This window comes from Heptranchias perlo, chromosome 18 (assembly GCF_035084215.1).
Source record: "Heptranchias perlo isolate sHepPer1 chromosome 18, sHepPer1.hap1, whole genome shotgun sequence".
Taxonomy (NCBI): domain Eukaryota; kingdom Metazoa; phylum Chordata; class Chondrichthyes; order Hexanchiformes; family Hexanchidae; genus Heptranchias; species Heptranchias perlo.
This window is the reverse complement of record NC_090342.1, coordinates 3,022,213-3,039,731: the sequence shown is the minus strand read 5'-3', so window position 1 is coordinate 3,039,731 and position 17,519 is coordinate 3,022,213. Positions and strand designations below refer to the sequence as shown.

General features: G+C 43.6%; 1 protein-coding gene across 3 annotated transcripts in view; it reads left to right on the top strand.

Annotated features, from left to right (window-relative positions):
* Positions 1-17,519, top strand: part of LOC137334503 (anoctamin-4-like) — a 167,335-nt gene that overhangs the window by 42,658 nt on the left and 107,158 nt on the right. For all 3 annotated transcript variants that reach the window (XM_067999216.1, XM_067999215.1, XM_067999217.1), the window contains exon 2: positions 16,228-16,428. In XM_067999216.1, the coding sequence (XP_067855317.1) occupies positions 16,228-16,428 (201 nt within the window). The remainder of the gene's footprint in view (positions 1-16,227; positions 16,429-17,519) is intronic.

The window sequence follows — 17,519 nt, the reverse complement described above, 5'->3', positions numbered from 1 at the left end:
TTTATTTTGTGGACTTTTTTAAATATTTAAATGAGCGATCAAATATTGGTTACATGGTTTATAAACTACAGCTTTAAAAAAAAATGCACCATGAAAAGCCTCATTATGTCCTTCTGAGTCATAGGTTACTGTTCTTTGACTCAATCTTCAGGAACAAATTTGTAACATTACAATCTGATTCATTATTCAAGGTTTCTCACCCATGCACCTAGCAGTGTTGATCTGTGCAGATTGTCAATCTGAAATAAATCCTAGCTAAAACACTGAGATAATAAATATAGTGAGTTAAATATTCCATTTGTTAGGGTACTAGATGTTCACAATATGCTGGAGTTGCATCCCTTCCCACAACTGATTCTTATTCTGATTAAATTTCATTCTTTTATACCTAGAAGCCATATTGAAGCTGCTGGACTGAGAACACTTGCTTTTGCTTCCCACTTTGCAAACATGGATTTAAATATTATATGTGGTCTTTGAGACTCCATGGTACACAACTGTGCTGGACACCTTTTTTAAAAAAAAATCATTCTTGCAATGTGGGTGTCATTGGCAAGGCCAGCATTTATTGCCCATCTCCAGTTACCCTGATTGTAGCAGTTTGATACAACTTAGTGGTTTGTTACGCCACTTCAGAGGGCAGTTAAAAGTCAACTACGTTTGTGTGGGACTGGAGACATATATAGACCAGACCAGGTAAGGACAGCAGGTTTCCTGCTCTCTCGATGGCATTAGTGAACCAGTTGGGTTTTTAAGACCATTTGATAGCTTCATGGTCCCTTTTTTTTTGTGACTGATACTAGCTTTTATTTAACTGAATTCAATCTGCTATGGTGGGATTTGAACTCGTGTTCTACTGGATTACTAATCTAGTAATGTAACTACTCCACTATTTGTGGACCTCCCTGGTCTTCAAACCTTTTGAGAGCATATGTGACCATTTGCTTTACAGATGGCTCACCAGGGGAAGGTGACATCAGCCAGGTTCATGGCACCGTGGCTGGCTCTGCTGCACAGGAGGGCAGGAAAAAGAGTGGCAGAGCTATAGTGATAGGGGACTCGATTGTAAGGGGAATAGACAGGTGTTTCTGCGGACGCAACCGAGACTCCAGGATGGTATGTTGCCTCCCTGGTGCAAGGATGTCTCGGAGCGGCTGCAGGACATTCTGGAGGGGGAGGGTGAACAGCCAGTTGTCGTGGTGCATATAGGCACCAACGATATAGGTAAAAAAACAGGATGAGGTCCTACAAGCTGAATTTAGGGAGTTAGGAGTTAAACTAAAGAGTAGGACCTGAAAGGTAGTAATCTCAGGATTGCTACCAGTGCCACGGGCAAGTCAGAGTAGGAATGACAGGATAGCTAAGATGAATACGTGGCTTGAGAGATGGTGCAAGAGGGAGGGATTCAAATTCCTGGGCCATTGGAACCGGTTCTGGGGGAGGTGGGACCAGTACAAATTGGACGGTCTGCATCTGGGCAGGACTGGAACCAATGTCCGAGGGGGAGTGTTTGCCAGTGCTGTTGGGGAGGGTTTAAACTAATGTGGCAGGGGGATGGGAACCGATGCAGGAAGTCAGTGGGAAATAAAGTGGTGACAGAAACAAAAGGCAGTAAGGGAGAGTGTACAGAACATGACCGGACAGATGGTCTGAGAAAGCAGGGCAAAGACCAAGGGAAGTCTAGATTAAACTGCATTTATTTCAATGCAAGAAGTCTGATGGGCAAGGCAGATGAACTCAGGGCATGGATGGGTACATGGGACTGGGATGTTATAGCTATTACTGAAACATGGCTAAGGGAGGGGCAGGACTGGCAGCTCAATGTTCCAGGGTACAGATGCTATAGGAAAGATAGAGCAGGAGGTAAGAGAGGAGGGGGAGTTGCGTTCTTGATTAGGGAGAACATCACGGCAGTAGTGAGAGGGGATATATCCGAGGGTTCGCCCACTGAGTCTATATGGGTAGAACTGAAAAATAAGAAGGGAGAGATCACTTTGATAGGATTGTACTACAGACCCCCAAATAGTCAACGGGAAATTGAGGAGCAAATATGTAAGGAGATTACAGACAGCTGCAAGAAAAATAGGGTGGTAATAGTAGGGGACTTTAACTTTCCCAACATTGACTGGGACAGCCATAGCATTAGGGGCTTGGATGGAGAGAAATTTGTTGAGTGTATTCAGGAGGAATTTCTCATTCAGTATGTGGATGGCCCGACTAGAGAGGGGGCAAAACTTGACCTCCTCTTGGGAAATAAGGAAGGGCAGGTGACAGAAGTGTTAGTGAGGGATCACTTTGGGACAAGTGATCATAATTCCATTAGTTTTAAGATAGCTATGGAGAAGGATAGGTCTGGCCCAAAAGTTAAAATTCTAAATTGGGGAAAGGCCAATTTTGATGGTATTAGACAGGAACTTTCAGAAGTTGATTGGGAGAGTCTGTTGGCAGGCAAAGGGACGTCTGGTAAGTGGGAGGCTTTCAAAAGTGTGTTAACCAGGGTTCAGGGTAAGCACATTCCTTATAAAGTGAAGGGCAAGGCTGGTAGAAGTAGGGAACCTTGGATGACTCGGGAGATTGAGGCCCTCGTCAAAAAGAAGAAGGAGGCATATGACATGCATAGGCAGCTGGGATCAAGTGGATCCCTTGAAGAGTATAGAGATTGCCGGAGTAGAGTTAAGAGAGAAATCAGGAGGGCAAAAAGGGGATATGAGATTGCTTTGGCAGATCAGGCAACGGTGAATCCAAAGAGCTTCTACAAATACATAAAGGACAAAAGGGTAACTAGGGAGAGAGTCGGGCCTCTTAAGGATCAACAAGGTCATCTATGTGCGGAACCACAAGAGATGGGTGAGATCCTGAATGAATATTTCACATCGGTATTTACGGTTGAGAAAGGCATGGATGTTAGGGAACTTGGGGAAATAAATAGTGATGTCTTGAGGAGTGTACATATTACAGAGAGGGAGGTGCTGGAAGTCTTAACGCGCATCAAGGTAGATAAATCTCCGGGACCTGATGAAATGTATCCCAGGACGTTATGGGAGGTTAGGGAGGAAATTGCGGGTCCCCTAGCAGAGATATTTGAATCATCCACCGCTACAGGTGAGGTGCCTGAAGATTGGAGGGTAGCAAATGTTGTGCCTTTGTTTAAGAAGGGCGGCAGGGAAAAGCCTGGGAACTACAGACCAGTGAGCCTGACATCTGTAGTGGGTAAGTTTGTTAGAGGGTATTCTGAGGGACAGGATCTACAGGCATTTGGAGAGGCAGGGACTAATTAGGAACAGTCAGCATGGTTTTGTGAGAGGAAAATCATGTCTCACGAATTTGATTGAGTTTTTTGAAGGGGTAACCAAGAAGATAGATGAGGGCTGTGCAGTAGACGTGGTCTACATGGACTTCAGCAAAGCATTTGACAAGGTACCGCATGGTAGGTTGTTACATAAGGTTAAATCTCACGGGATCCAAGGTGAGGTAGCCAATTGGATACAAAATTGGCTTGACGACAGAAGACAGAGGGTGGTTGTGGAGGGTTGTTTTTCAAACTGGATGCCTGTGTCCAGCGGTGTGCCTCAGGGATCGGTGCTGGGTCCGCTGTTATTTGTTATTTATATTAATGATTTGGATGAGAATTTAGGAGGCATGGTTAGTAAGTTTGCAGATGACACCAAGATTGGTGGCATTGTGGACAGTGAAGAAGGTTATCTAGGATTGCAACGGGATCTTGATAAATTGGGCCAGTGGGCCGATGAATGGCAGATGGAGTTTAATTTAGATAAATGTGAGGTGATGCATTTTGGGAGATCGAATCGGGCCAGGACCTACTCCGTTAATGGTAGGGCGTTGGGGAGAGTTATAGAACAAAGAGATCTAGGAGTACAGATTCATAGCTCCTTGAAAATGGAGTCACAGGTGGATAGGGTGGTGAAGAAGGCATTCAGCATGCTTGGTTTCATTGGTCAGAACATTGAATACAGGAGTTGGGATGTCTTGTTGAAGTTGTACAGGGCATTGGTGAGGCCACACTTGGAATACTGTGTACAGTTCTGGTCACCCTATTATAGAAAGGATATTATTAAACTAGAAAGAGTGCAGAAAAGATGTACTAGGATGCTACCGGGACTTGATGGTTTGACTTACAGGGAGAGGTTAGACAGACTGGGACTTTTTTCCCTGGAGAGCAGGAGGTTAAGGGGTGATCTTATAGAAGTCTATAAAATAATGAGGGGCATAGATAAGGTAGATAGTCAAAATCTTTTCCCAAAGGTAGGGGAGTCTATAACGAGGGGGCACAGATTTACGGTGAGAGGGGAGAGATACAAAAGGGTCCAGAGGGGCAATTTTTTCACTCAAAGGGTGGTGAGTGTCTGGAACGAGCTGCCAGAGGCAGTAGTAGAGGCGGGTACAATTTTGTCTTTTAAAAAGCATTTGGACAGTTACATGGGTAAGATGGGTATCGAGGGATATGGGCCAAGTGCAGGCAATTGGGACTAGCTTAGTGGTATAAACTGGGCGACATGGACATGTTGGGTCGAAGGGCCTGTTTCCATGTTGTAACTTCTATGATTCTATGATTCTATGATTTGTACAGAATTATAGAGAAGCCACTCACTGAAGACAGTCTCAGTGGGCAGCACTCTTGCCTCTGAGTCAGAAGGTCGTGGGTTCGAGTCCCACTCCAGAGACTTGAGCACAAAATCCAGGCCGACACTCCAGTGCTGTACTGAGGGAGTGCTGCACCGTCGCAGGTGCTGTCTTTCTGATGAGCCGTTAAGCCGAGGCACCGTCTGTCCCCTCAGGTGGACGTAATAGAACCAATGGCACTATTTTGAAGAGGAGCAGGGGGGTTTCTCCCTGGTGTCCTGGCCAACATTTATCCCTCAACCAACATCACTTTAAAAAAAACAGATTATCTGGTCATTTATCTCATTGCTGTTTGTGGGATCTTGCTGTGTGCAAATTGGCTGCCATGTCCTACGTTAACAGTGACTACATTTCAAAATAAAAAGTGCATCTTTGACTGTAAAATGCTTTGGGATGTCCTGAGGTCATGAAAGGTGCTATATAAATGCAAGTTCTTGTCTCTTTGAAGTAAATATCGTCAGGTTTGGAACTCTGACGATAACATGTATCCCAGTTGGATATTAAGTATGTATATTCTCCCAAGAATTGATTATTGTACAAGGAGATGAAACACAGGAAGCTGATTTCTCTTGCATGAGGGCTGGATGTAGTTGGCTCTGACTTGTGTTCATGAAAGAAACGATTCCAGGGGAGAACGTGCGGAATGTGTGTCGGAGAGGAGCAGGAGCAGGGGGGGTTCCAGGGGGACTTGTCCCAGTCGGTAGGGAAGAATGATATTCAGCTGTTCTACCACGCCACGTTCAGGATTTATGAAACCAAAAGGGCTGCAAAATCTTTCCAACTACATAATCAATTTGTAGACATTTTATGACTTCGGGACCATTTCCATCAAAATTGCTTAATGTGAAGTAATTTGCTTTACATTGTGATTTTTTTTATATATTGTATAAATTCAAAAATGTCACCTGATCTAAAGTGAGTTTGGGATGAATAAGTTTAAAGCATTTCATTTATAACTGTATTGTATTTTTATGAAATATTTGGTTGGGGAGGGGGGTTTTAAGACCCAATAGGTGAAAAGTTTGGAGGGCAGGGTGTGCAGACATTAGTCAGTCCTTCTTTTAAAGTCATATCATTATATAAAAATAAGAATGTTTCACTAAACCTACAGAAATTTGAAAAGTAGAGATGGTCCCAATATTGGAATTTCTATGCATTACAAGCTGAGCGGTTGGAAGATGCATAACTGAGATGCTACAGTGCCACCACCGGTGGGGAGTTTAATTGCAGTGTGACTAGTTTACATAGGCAGTTTTCATTATAAGAAATAGGAGTAGGCCATACGGCCCCTCAAGCCTGCTCCGCTACTCGGCAAGATCATGCCTGATCTTCTACCTCAACTGCCCGCTCCCCATACCCCTTGATTCCCTTAGTATCCAATAATCTATCTATCTCAACGACTGAGCATCTGCAGCCCTCTGGAGTAGAGAATTCCAAATATTCACGACCCCCTGAGTGAAGAAATTCCCCCTCATCTCATCCCTTAATGGCCAACCCCTTATCTGGAGACTATGCCCCCTAGTTCTAGACTCTCCAGCCAGGGGTAACAGCCTCTCAGCATCTACCCTGTCAAGCCCTCTCAGAATTTTATACGTTTCAATGAGATTACCTTTCATTCTTCTAAACTCCAGAGAAAATAGGTCCATTCTACTATAATAGATCGGCACAATAGAAAAAAAAAGACTTGCATTTATATAGTGCCTTTCTTGACCTCAGGACGTCCCAAAAGCACTTTACAGCCAATGAAGCACTTTTTTGAAGTGTAGTCACTGTTGTAATGTAGGAAACTCGGCAGCCAATTTGCACACAGCAAGATCCCACAAACAAGACAAATGACCAGATAATCTGTTTTCAGTGATGTTGGCTGAGGGATAAATATTGGCTCAGGTGACCAGGGAGAACTCCTCTGCTCTTCTTCATGGGATCTTTTACATTCACCTGAGAGGGCAGATGGGGCCCTGGTTTAACGTCTCATCCGAAAGGCGGCACCTCTGACAGTGCGGCACTCCCTTGGACTGGAACCCACGATCTTCTAACTCGGAGGTGAGAGCGTTACCCATTGAGCCAAGGCTGATGTGAGAATTTATAGTGGAAAAAGTTGACCCTGGAAATGCATGCTGGCATAAGATGTTTAATATTATAGATGATTATAGTCATCCTGGTCAAAATTGGGCATAAAGCAGTTTTTACATGAGCCTGGTATAAAGGCACTGCCCTAATATGATGAGTCAATACCTAACGTTTTTCTCATGCCAATGGGATGTGGAAAAGTTTTGGTTTAATGGGAAAAGAAAAATCATTTTAATTTCAAAGTTTCTGACTTCAAGAATGGTGAAAATAAGCAAGGACACAACACAGTACCAAAGTCTTAACAGATGAGTCTCTGGGCGGCGTAGTCACATATAAAGCATTGTACTTCGAAACCAAGCCCACACACTGCAGGCTCACATATCGCAGCAATCAGTCATGGTAAGAAGTGAACAACTCGACACAAACCAACTCTTTGACATCAGTAATGAAACTCAAAAGACAAATCCTGCTTTGATCTCCCACAATGTTATCACCTATCACTGTTTCTTTTTGATTCTTGCTTTCAAAAGCTTGTTGCTGGAATTTCTTTAGTAGATTACAGTGAATTTTTATGTTTGATTGCATTAAAAATTCAGCAGCCCTCCCTCTCTTGATAACATGTCAATGTAAAGAATTACACAGCGATCCAAGATGCTTAACGAAGGAAAGAACTTGCATTTCTATAGCGCCTTTCACAACCTCAGGACGTCCCAAACCGCTTCGCAGCCAGTTAAGTACTTTTTGAAGTGTAGTTACTGTTTTAATGTAGGACGTGGCAGCCAATTTGTGGAAACAGCAATGACCAGATAATCTGTGTTTAGTGGTGTTGGTTGAGGGATAAATATTGCCCAGGGCACTGGGAGAACTCTCCTGCTCCTCTTCGAAATAGTGCCATGGGATCTTTTACGTCCACTCGAGAGGGCAGACTGGGCCTCGCTTTAGCGTCTCGTCCAAAAGATGTCACCTTCAACTGTGCAGCGCACTCTCAGTACTGCACTGGGAGTGTCAGCCTAGATTGTGTGCTCAAGTCTCTGGAGTGGGGCTTAAACCCACGACCTTCTGTCTTTGAGGCGAGAGTGTTACCAACAGCTTATGATTTTGACCAAAATAAATAGGGCAGGTTTCTCTAGCGATGAATTTTTTTTTTTTAAAAAAGGCATTTGAGCTAGATATGGAATAATACAGTTTCAATTGAACTAATGAAGCACACTTAATTTTGTACTGATGTTTCACGAGTAATCGTAATTTGTGTATAAACGTTAAATGACATGAGTTGCATTAAGGTAGTGCTGCATTGTGTACTGGGGGAATACTGCATTATCAGAGACAGTGTCTAATGGTCCAGTTTCCCCTTTAGGCAGCAAAAGATCCAATGACACAGTTTGAAGTAGAGCAAGGTGGGGTGTCTCCTGGGTCAACATTCTTCCCTTGATCGACACCACTGAAAACTGAGTAACTGGTCAATCATCTCATTTTGCTTCGGGCAAACTGGCTGCTGCATTTACCTTGTTTTAAGTGACTCTGCTTCAAAACTAATCCATTTTGTGTGAGACACTTTTCTATATAAATGCAAGTTCTTCCTTTCACAACGATGCCCATTCCCATCAATTATTAACTTCAAATTATTTGACATGCAGTCGTACTGCAGAGCAAAAAAGCTGTGCATCAAACTCGCCGTCGCATTTGGAAGTGAAATCCATACCAAGCAGTTGCACATCCCACATTAGACGACAGTGAATTGCTAACCATCCTTGATGAGAGATCTCTTAGCTCTCTACCCTCCTTGTTCCCTTGACTTGTTACATTCTCCACGCAATCTCTTGTTCATCTATGCCTGTCATTACTTCAAGGCTTATTAGTCATAAATGAACCAGTTTTCTTGATTGGTGAAAGACAAAATATATTAATATTCTCCATGCTCTACGAACTATTTCTGGTTTATCTTGCATACTTACCTTGCATGGATAGAAAGTGTTTGTTTTCCTGACTCTGCTTGTCGTGTTGAATTGGTCAGAACCTCTGAGGACTTCCAATCTCATATCTCAAATTACTCTTGTCGTCTAATGTGGGATGGGCAACTGCTTGATATGAATTTCACTTCCAAATGCAATGGCGCGTTTCCATTCCTGCCAAGCAAATTGCATTTCTTGGTTGGTTTTGACATAGGCCACTGACCAGTGGATGGTGCCCACCTTGGCGAGCAAGCTCTGCCAGATGGTTCTTATTGTAATGCCAGCTGACCTAATGAGTCAATGATGCCAAGAGCTCCCCTCGAGGTGGGGTGGGGGGGAGGGTGGGTGGTGTTGTTGGTGGCTGGATTACAAAGGGGGAGGAAGTGATGATTCAAGTTATATAGAGCCTGGGTCTGGAGATACCGTGTTCAGATCTGGGCACCGAACCTCAGGAAGGATATATTGGGCTTGGAATGGGTGTAGTGCAGATTCGCCAGAATGATACCGGGGCTTAAAGGGTTAAAATGAGGTCAGGTTGCATAGACTTGGCTTGTATTGCCTTGAGTTTGGAAGATTGAGAGGTGATCTGATCGAGGTGTTTAAAATGTTAAAAGGATTCGAATGGGTAGATGCAGCAAAACTATTTCCTCTGGTGGGAGGAGGGGATCGAGATCCAGGGGGCATAATCTTAAAATTTAGAACTAGGCCATTCAGCAGCGAAATCAGGAAGGACTTTTTCACAAAGGGTGGTGGAAATCTGGAACTCTTCCCCCAAAAGGCTGTGGATGCTGGGGGTCAATTGGAGCTTTTGAAGACTGAGATCGATGGATTTTTGTTGGGTGAGGGTATCAAGGGATATGGAGCAAAGGTGGGTAAATGGAGTTGAGGTACAGATCAGCCACGATCTGATTGAATGAATGGCTGAACAAGCTCAAGGGGCTGAATGGCCTCCTTCTGTCCCTATGTTCATGATAATATCGGCTAACCTGATGAGCCAATATTGCCCAGAGGTCCTTGTGCCAATGCTGACTGGCACCTTTTTTATTCTCTGAAGGACCATCCAAATTTTAGGATCCTCAAGGGAATGAAATATTTATGTGTTTATACAGGTTGTTGCTCTGTCTGGTATTTGCTTGGGAAATCCCGGGTAATGTTTTGATTCCAAATATTCTCTGGTGATCTCCTGTACAGTTCACTGCCTTGTAATACAATAAGTTATGGTGTTGGATGTTTGTTTAAGTTATGACCTGGAACTGAGATGAAACCCTATCCGGTCGGGGAGGTCCCATGTTATTGGTCCGTGTCCCCTCTTTCGGAATTTGATACGCCTTTCGGAAAAGGCGGACACCTGGCAGAGCATGGTTCTGCCTCAGATTCTGGCCTCTCGGTTGGTGCTGCCCAGGAATTTCTTTGCTCGGATTGGTTTCTCCCATCTACATCTGTTGATTCTTAATCTTCCTATCATTCCCTCTCTCACTTTTTTTCAAATAACCTTCCCCTTGACCAACTCAACTCTGAATTCCTCCTCTCTTATTTCCTAAATCAGAGTGATTCCTCGTATTGTGTACAGGACCACTTTCCCCCTAATAGCAGGCCTGTACTGATTCACTCTTCTAAACCCAGCAGCACCTCAGCAACAGGTGAAACATACTCTTGTGATTAATAACTGAAATCCATTCCTCCTCCCTGTGGGGGAAGTGACACAAGACAAGTAGAAATCAAGTCAATTTGCAATGTATTTGTCTTTTGGAAATAAACTAACTAGTGACTGGATTGTGCTTTAATACTTTACATTGCCATGAAACCCCTCTCACTGGTGGCAGCTGGGGCTCAGTGGGTAGTATGCTCTCTCCTCGAAGTCAGAAGGCTGTGCGTTCAAGTCCCACTCCAGAGACTTGATTACAAATCTAGGCTGACACTCCCAGTGCAGTACCGAGGGAGTGCTGCACTGTCGGAGGTACCGTCTTTCGGTTGAGATGTTAAACTGAGGCCCCGTCTGCCCCCTCGGGTGGATGTAAAAGATCCCAGGGCTCTATTTCGAAGAGGAGCAGGGGAGTTCTCCCCGGTGTCCTGGGGCCAATATTTATCCCTCAACCAATATCATTAAAACAGATTATGTGGTCATTATCACATTGCTGTTTGTGGGAGTTTGCTATTTGCAAATTAGCTGCCACGTTTCCTACATTACAACAGTGACTACACTTCAAAAAAAAAAGTACTTCATTGACTGTGAAGTACTTTGGAACAACCTGAGGTCGTGAAAGGCGCCATATAAATGCAAGTTCTTTTTTTTCTTCCTTTTGACTGTATTTCTGTAACTGAGCTTGATGCAGTGAGTATTTATGGCATCAGTTTTTCAACTGATGAACTGGAAGGTAGATGGTTTTTTTTTTTGGAAACAAACTAATTTTGGGTGACTCACCTCTGGCCCTTGTGACTATATTCACTTTTATACAAAAAGATTGATTGTTGTCAAACCTGTGATTACCACCTATCTCCTCACTTGCTTCAAAACCAGGTATCTCGCCCTGTCATCTCCTTACTAGACTGAGTCTGCCTTCTCCTTTTCTTGTACGCGACTCACTCTTGCTATCTCAATGAAGACATCTCATTCACATCCATTTGGTGTATCCTGCAATTTGATTATCAAAGTGCAAAAGCAAGTTAGAGATAAATATTATCGGGAGCAATTAATCAGTTGCACTGAGAGATTTTAGGCCAGTTTTCTTTTGTTCAATTTCATATTTCCAGCAGGAGTTAAGATCAGATTAGGTGTAATATGATTGTAGAGTGTGGTGAACGTGGTAACATTGGATATAATCACTCACTATCCCTGTACTTCGAACCATTTAAAAAAAAAACTAGTCTATAAAGAGCTTTTATCTCTTCCCAAAGTCCTTTTCTGTTGATTTCAACAGAATAAGATGAAAAGCAGGTGTGTTGGAGGTTTGCCGTACTCTGTATTGTCTCTTTGCCGTCTTCCCAGGACACCAGGCACGATTTATTCATAATGGGAACACTTTGTAAGCAGATTTTAAAATGGCCTTTATTACATCGCTCAGAAATGTTCCCCCAAGTGATTCTCATTTAATGAAGTTCAGTTCCTTAAGTTAACATGGCAGCCATGTCACATACCAAGATCCCACAAACAGCAACCAGAAGTCAAAACACCAGGGTGAGCTCCTGCTCTTCTTCGAAATAGTGGCCGTGGGATCTTTTACGCTACCTGAGGTGGCAGATGGGGCCTCTGTTTAATAACTCATCCGAAAGATGACCTCTGACAGTGGGGCACTCCCTCAGTACTGTACTGCGAGTGTCAGCCTGGATTTTGTGCTCATGTCTCTGGAGTAGGACTTGAGCCCACGACCGTCTGACTCAGGTGAGAGTGCCACCCACTGAGCTGAGGCTGACACCTTAGCAGGCCCCATGCATCACCTTCCACCCCCTCCAAAACAGTCATCGTTCAGCTTAATTTTTTTTTGAGGCCCGACATTTTCCAGATATCTCTCCAGGTTTCGGGATGTGTGACACCACATTCACTATTTGCACAGTGACTGCTACATCCTCCTCCTGCTTGTTGATCTATTGCCCCAGTGCGTAAAAGTTACTGATGTGACGGTACTAATCAGCAGAAGGGTCGTGCTAGTGAACTGTACTTGCTGCCTTTGGCACTGTCATCTAACAAAAGTACCAGTTAAGGGCTTTTTAATTAGTTAATCATGGAAAGTTACAGCACAGAAAGAGGCCATTCGGTCCATCATATCCGTGCCCACCAAAAAAGAGCCACCCAGCTTAATCCCACTTTCCAGCACTTGGTCCGTAGCCCTGTAGGTTACGGCACTACAAGTGCTCATCCAAGTACTTTTTAAATGAGTTGAGGGTTTCTGCCTCTACCACCCTTTCAGGCAGTGAGTTCCAGACCCCCACCACCCTCTGGGTGAAAACATTTCTCCTCAGCTCCCCTCTAATCCGTCTACAAATTCCTTAACATCTATGCCCCCTGGTCACTGACTTCTCTGCTAAGGGAAATAGGTCCTACCTATCCACTCTATCTAGGCCCCTCATAATTTTATACACCTCAGTCTGCAGGACGATATAGATGGGTTGGTCAGATGGGCGGAACAGTGGCAAATGGAATTTAACCCGGAAAAGTGCGAGGTGATGCACTTTGGAGGGACTAACAAGGCAAGGGAATACACAATGAATGGGAGGACCTTAGGCAAGACAGAGGGTCAGAGGGATCTTGGTGTGCAAGTTCACAGATCCCTGAAGGCGGCGGAACAGGTAGATAAGGTGGTAAAGAAGGCATATGGGATACTTGCCTTTATTAGCCGAGGCATAGAATATAAGAGCAAGGAGGTTATGATGGAGCTGTATAAAACACTGGTTAGGCCACAGCTGGAGTACTGTGTGCAGTTCTGGTCGCCACACTACAGGAAGGATGTGATCGCTTTGGAGAGGGTGCAGAGGAGATTCACCAGGATGTTACCAGGGCTGGAGCGCTTCAGCTATGAAGAGAGACTAGGAAGATTGGGTTTGTTTTCCTTGGAGCAGAGGAGGCTGAGGGAGGACATGATTGAGGTGTACAAAATTATGAGGGGCACAGATAGGATGGATACTAAGGAGCTTTTTCCCTTCGTTGAGGGTTCTATAACAAGGGGACATAGATTCAAGGTAAAAGGCGGGAGGTTTAGAGGGGATTTGAGAGGGAACTTTTTCACCCAGAGGGTGGTTGGTGTCTGGAACTCACTGCCTGAAAGGGTTGTGGAGGCAGGAACCCTCAACGTTCAAGAAGCATTTGGATGAGCACTTGAAATGCCATAGCATACAAGGCTACGGACCAAATGCTGGAATATGGGATTAGAGTAGACAGGGCTGATGGCCGGCGCGGACACGATGGGCCGAAGGGCCTCTATCCGTGCTGTATGACTCTATGACTCTATGACCTCAATTAAATCACCCCTCAGCCTCCTCTGTTTCAAAGAAAACAACCCCAGCCTATCCAATCTTTCCTCATAGCTAAAATTCTCCAGTCCTGGCAACATCCTCGTAAATCTCTTCTGTACCCTCTCTAGAACAATCACATCTTTCCTGTAATGTGGTGACCAGAACTGTATGTAGCACTCAAGCTGTGACCCAACTAGTGTTTTATACAGTTCTCGTATAACTTCCCTGCTCTTATATTCTATACCTCTGCTAATAAAGGAAAGTATCCTGTACGCCACCTTTCATTTCATTTACCTGTCCTGATACCTTCAGGGATCTGTGGACATGCACTCCAAGGTCCCTCACTTCCTCTACACCTCTCAATATCCTCCCATTTATTGTGTATTCCCTTGCCTTGTTTGACCTCCCCAAATGCATTACCTCACACTTCTCTGGATTGAATTCCATTTGCCACTTTTCTGCCCACCTGACCAGTCCATTGATATCTTCCTGTAGTCTACAGCTTTCCTCCTCACAAAAATTGGCCATGTGGTTGATAGTATCATCTGCAAACTTCTTAATCATGTCCCCTTGCATTTAGGTCTAAATCATTAATATAATCACAAAAAGCGAGGGATCTAGTACTGAACCCTGTGGAACCCCACTGGAAACAGCCTTCCAGTCACACAAACGCCCGTCGGCCATTACCTTTTGCCACTGAGCCAATTTTGGATCCAATTTGCCACTTTTTTTTTCCCTTGGATCCCATGGGCTTTTACTTTTTTGACCAGTCTGCTATGTGGGACCTTGTCAAAAGCCTTGCTAAAATCCATGTACACTACATCAAATGTGCTACCCTCTTTGTTACCACCAAAATTCAATCAAGTTAGTCAGACATGACCTTCTCTTAACAAATCTGTGCTGACTGCCCTTGATTGATCCGTGCCTTTCTAAATGACTATACCATCCCTCAGAATTGTTTCCAATAATTTGCAGGGTGATGGTCACAGATGCAGTAGATAAGAGAGCATGATTATCTTGATGGATGTTGTTAATAGGAACTGCAGTAGGCCATTCAGCCCCTCGATCCTGTTCTGCCATTCAATCAGTTCATGGCTGATCTGTAATTGTTAAGCAGCATTGTTGTAGGTGTATTGCACTGAGTCATAGTCATCTCTATTGAGTCACCTGTTAGTTGCAAACCATTCTTGTGGGTGTTCTGGAAAATAATTTGAGAATACAATTAAAAGAACTATCCTATGTTCTGAATTGAGTCATCTTTGCTCCCCTTGTAATTTTAGAAACATAAGTGATGAAAAGTTGCTTAAAGGTTAGGGTTAGGGTTCGACATACTTTTTTTTGGAAGGAATTACTTGTGTTTCTGGGAAACATCTACTTGTGTCACCAGCCAGAAACACAAGAAAAGTTATCAGCCTTTCACATTAGGCTTCGTGTTAAGTTGTTGGAATCTTCATTGACTTGTTTAGTTTGAGTGCCAGTTTTTGCGGTGAGGTTTAACTTTAAGTATTCTAAGTGTCTGATCTTTTCATTTTATTGTACTTCTGGTTTCTTTTGAAGTATATATTTTTTTTTGTTGCGGGGTCGGGGGGGGGAATGCAATTACATTTCTTACACTGTTAATGAAACCGGATGAAAAAAAACTCACTCTGGTGAAAATGACTACTTATTACCAGCTACCAATTGGCTAAATTGCACCAATATAGCAATCTCCTTTCACGTGCACAGCTAATGCTAGTGCAGGTCGTAGATAAGGGAGCATATTTATCTTGATGGATTTTTGTAAATAGGGACAGCAGTAGGTCGTTCAGCCCCTCGAGCCTGTTCCGCCATTCGATCAGATCAGGGCTAATCTGTATCTCAACTCCATTTTCCTGCCTTTGCTCCATTTCTCTTGAGATCCTTACCCAACAAAAATCTATCGATCTCAGTCTTGAAAATTTCAATAAACCCAATATGCAGTCTTTTGGGAGGAGAGTGTTCCGGATTTCCACTCCCCTTTGTGTGAAAAAGTGCTCCCTGATTTCTCTCCTGGATGGTTTAGCTCTAATTTTAAGATTGTGCCCCCTTGTTCTGGATTTCCCCCATCAAAGGAAGTAATTTTTCTGTATCTACCCTATTGAATCCCTTCAGCAACTTTTTAATTAGATCCCCCTCACCCTTCTAAATGCAAGGGAATTCAAGCCAAGTTTATGCAACCTGTCCTCATAATTTAACTCTCTAAGCTATCATTCTGGTGAATCTGCGCTGCACCCCCTCCAAGGCCAGTATATCCTTCCTGAGTTACGGTGCCCAAAACTGAACACAGTCTCCAGATAGGGTCTGACCAAGGCTCTGGACAACTGAAGTGTAACTTCCTCCCCTTCAGAGAAAGCAAGTGTCTGACATGTGATACTTTAATGGATTTGTTGGGTGTAACCTGAGCACGAGACCCTCTAGCATCACCACGGCCAACGTAAAATGGTGGGCAGCCCGCCTGAAGTTTTCCGACTCGCATTGACAATGGGCGATGTTCCCTGCCGCTAGCCAGTGACTGAAAAACCTTTTAGAATGCTTGGCTCTTCTCACCATTTCCACGTCTTGTCGTATCAAAATAATTTGTGTGTGTGGTTTGTTCCAGGTATGAGTGTAGCTATTCATGGGGCTGAAAACTGTGTTCAGATTCATCATCGGAGAAGTGTGCTCAGCTATCAAAAAACCGCTCCCATGTCTGGGGCCAGGCATTCGTCACTGCCTCCTGTCACCAAGTCCATAACCATGGACTGCTCCTCTTCAGGATCCATTGAATCTGCCATCACCAATGGGAAATCCCATTATCCAGGTTTGTGGTGCTTGACTCCTGTTAGTTAGGTTGATGCACTTGTTTTCCATCCAATGAATGTCTAAATCCTACCATCAGTCAGTGTATGTAATCTGCAGATTTGAAAACGGGCTGATTTAATCTCTCCATCATTTCTAAAAAATTTTAGAAAGAAAATTTGTTTTGTATTCTATAACTTTTTTTCTTGTAAACTTTACGATGCAAAATCTCTTAGCGATGTGTAAATTTCATCCTCCATGTCTATTAACTGGCTAACCACCTGGATTAATGAGTCAGAACATCACTGACTCTGGTAGTGGACAATTGCTTAACGCTGTTTGTAGGATGTTCCTTTGCTGGCTGTTTTAGTGGACGCATTAACCGATTTTAAAGGGGATAAAAGCTACCTTGAAGTATCGAACGCACTGCCTGAAAGGGCGGTGGAAGCAGATTCAGTAGTAATTTTCAAAAGGGAATTGGATAAATACTTGAAGAAAAATTTGCAGGGTTATGGGGAAAGAGCATAGGGGAGTGGGACTAATTGGATCGCTCTTTCAAAGAGCTGGCACGATGGGCCGAATGGCCTCCTTCTGTGCTGTATAATTTTATAATTTAGTCCATGATCTTCTATTGTTTGTAAATTTAGTAATAAAAAATAAGATACTGACCTCGAACAAACTACTGTGTGATCATGCTTGGCCTTCTATAGTTATTGCTTAGTTATAGTTGAATAAGATGTGCCATTCTGTAAAGGTTTCTGTTGCAGACAATCTCCCTGTCTGGGATTTTGTTTTTGTCTTTTTTTACACTGACCTGATGGTAACGGCAGAAATCAACTCTTCAGTCCCCGTTCATTTCCATGGAAATCAAACCTTGTGTAAAAATATGCTCTGGATTGATTCCTAAATTCTGTCCGGGTTGATCTGAACTCCAAAATATGGTCCACGGAACTGCCTCTTGGACGGCCCACACCATTAATGAGATCCTAATGTTTTGGGTATGTGTTGCTGGATTTGTTATCGATGGCACGATCGTTTCAGAAACGCGACCTGCAGCTGTTTGGTATCTGATGCTAATCTGGTGCAGGACCATAAAGGTTTCCAGCACAGGAG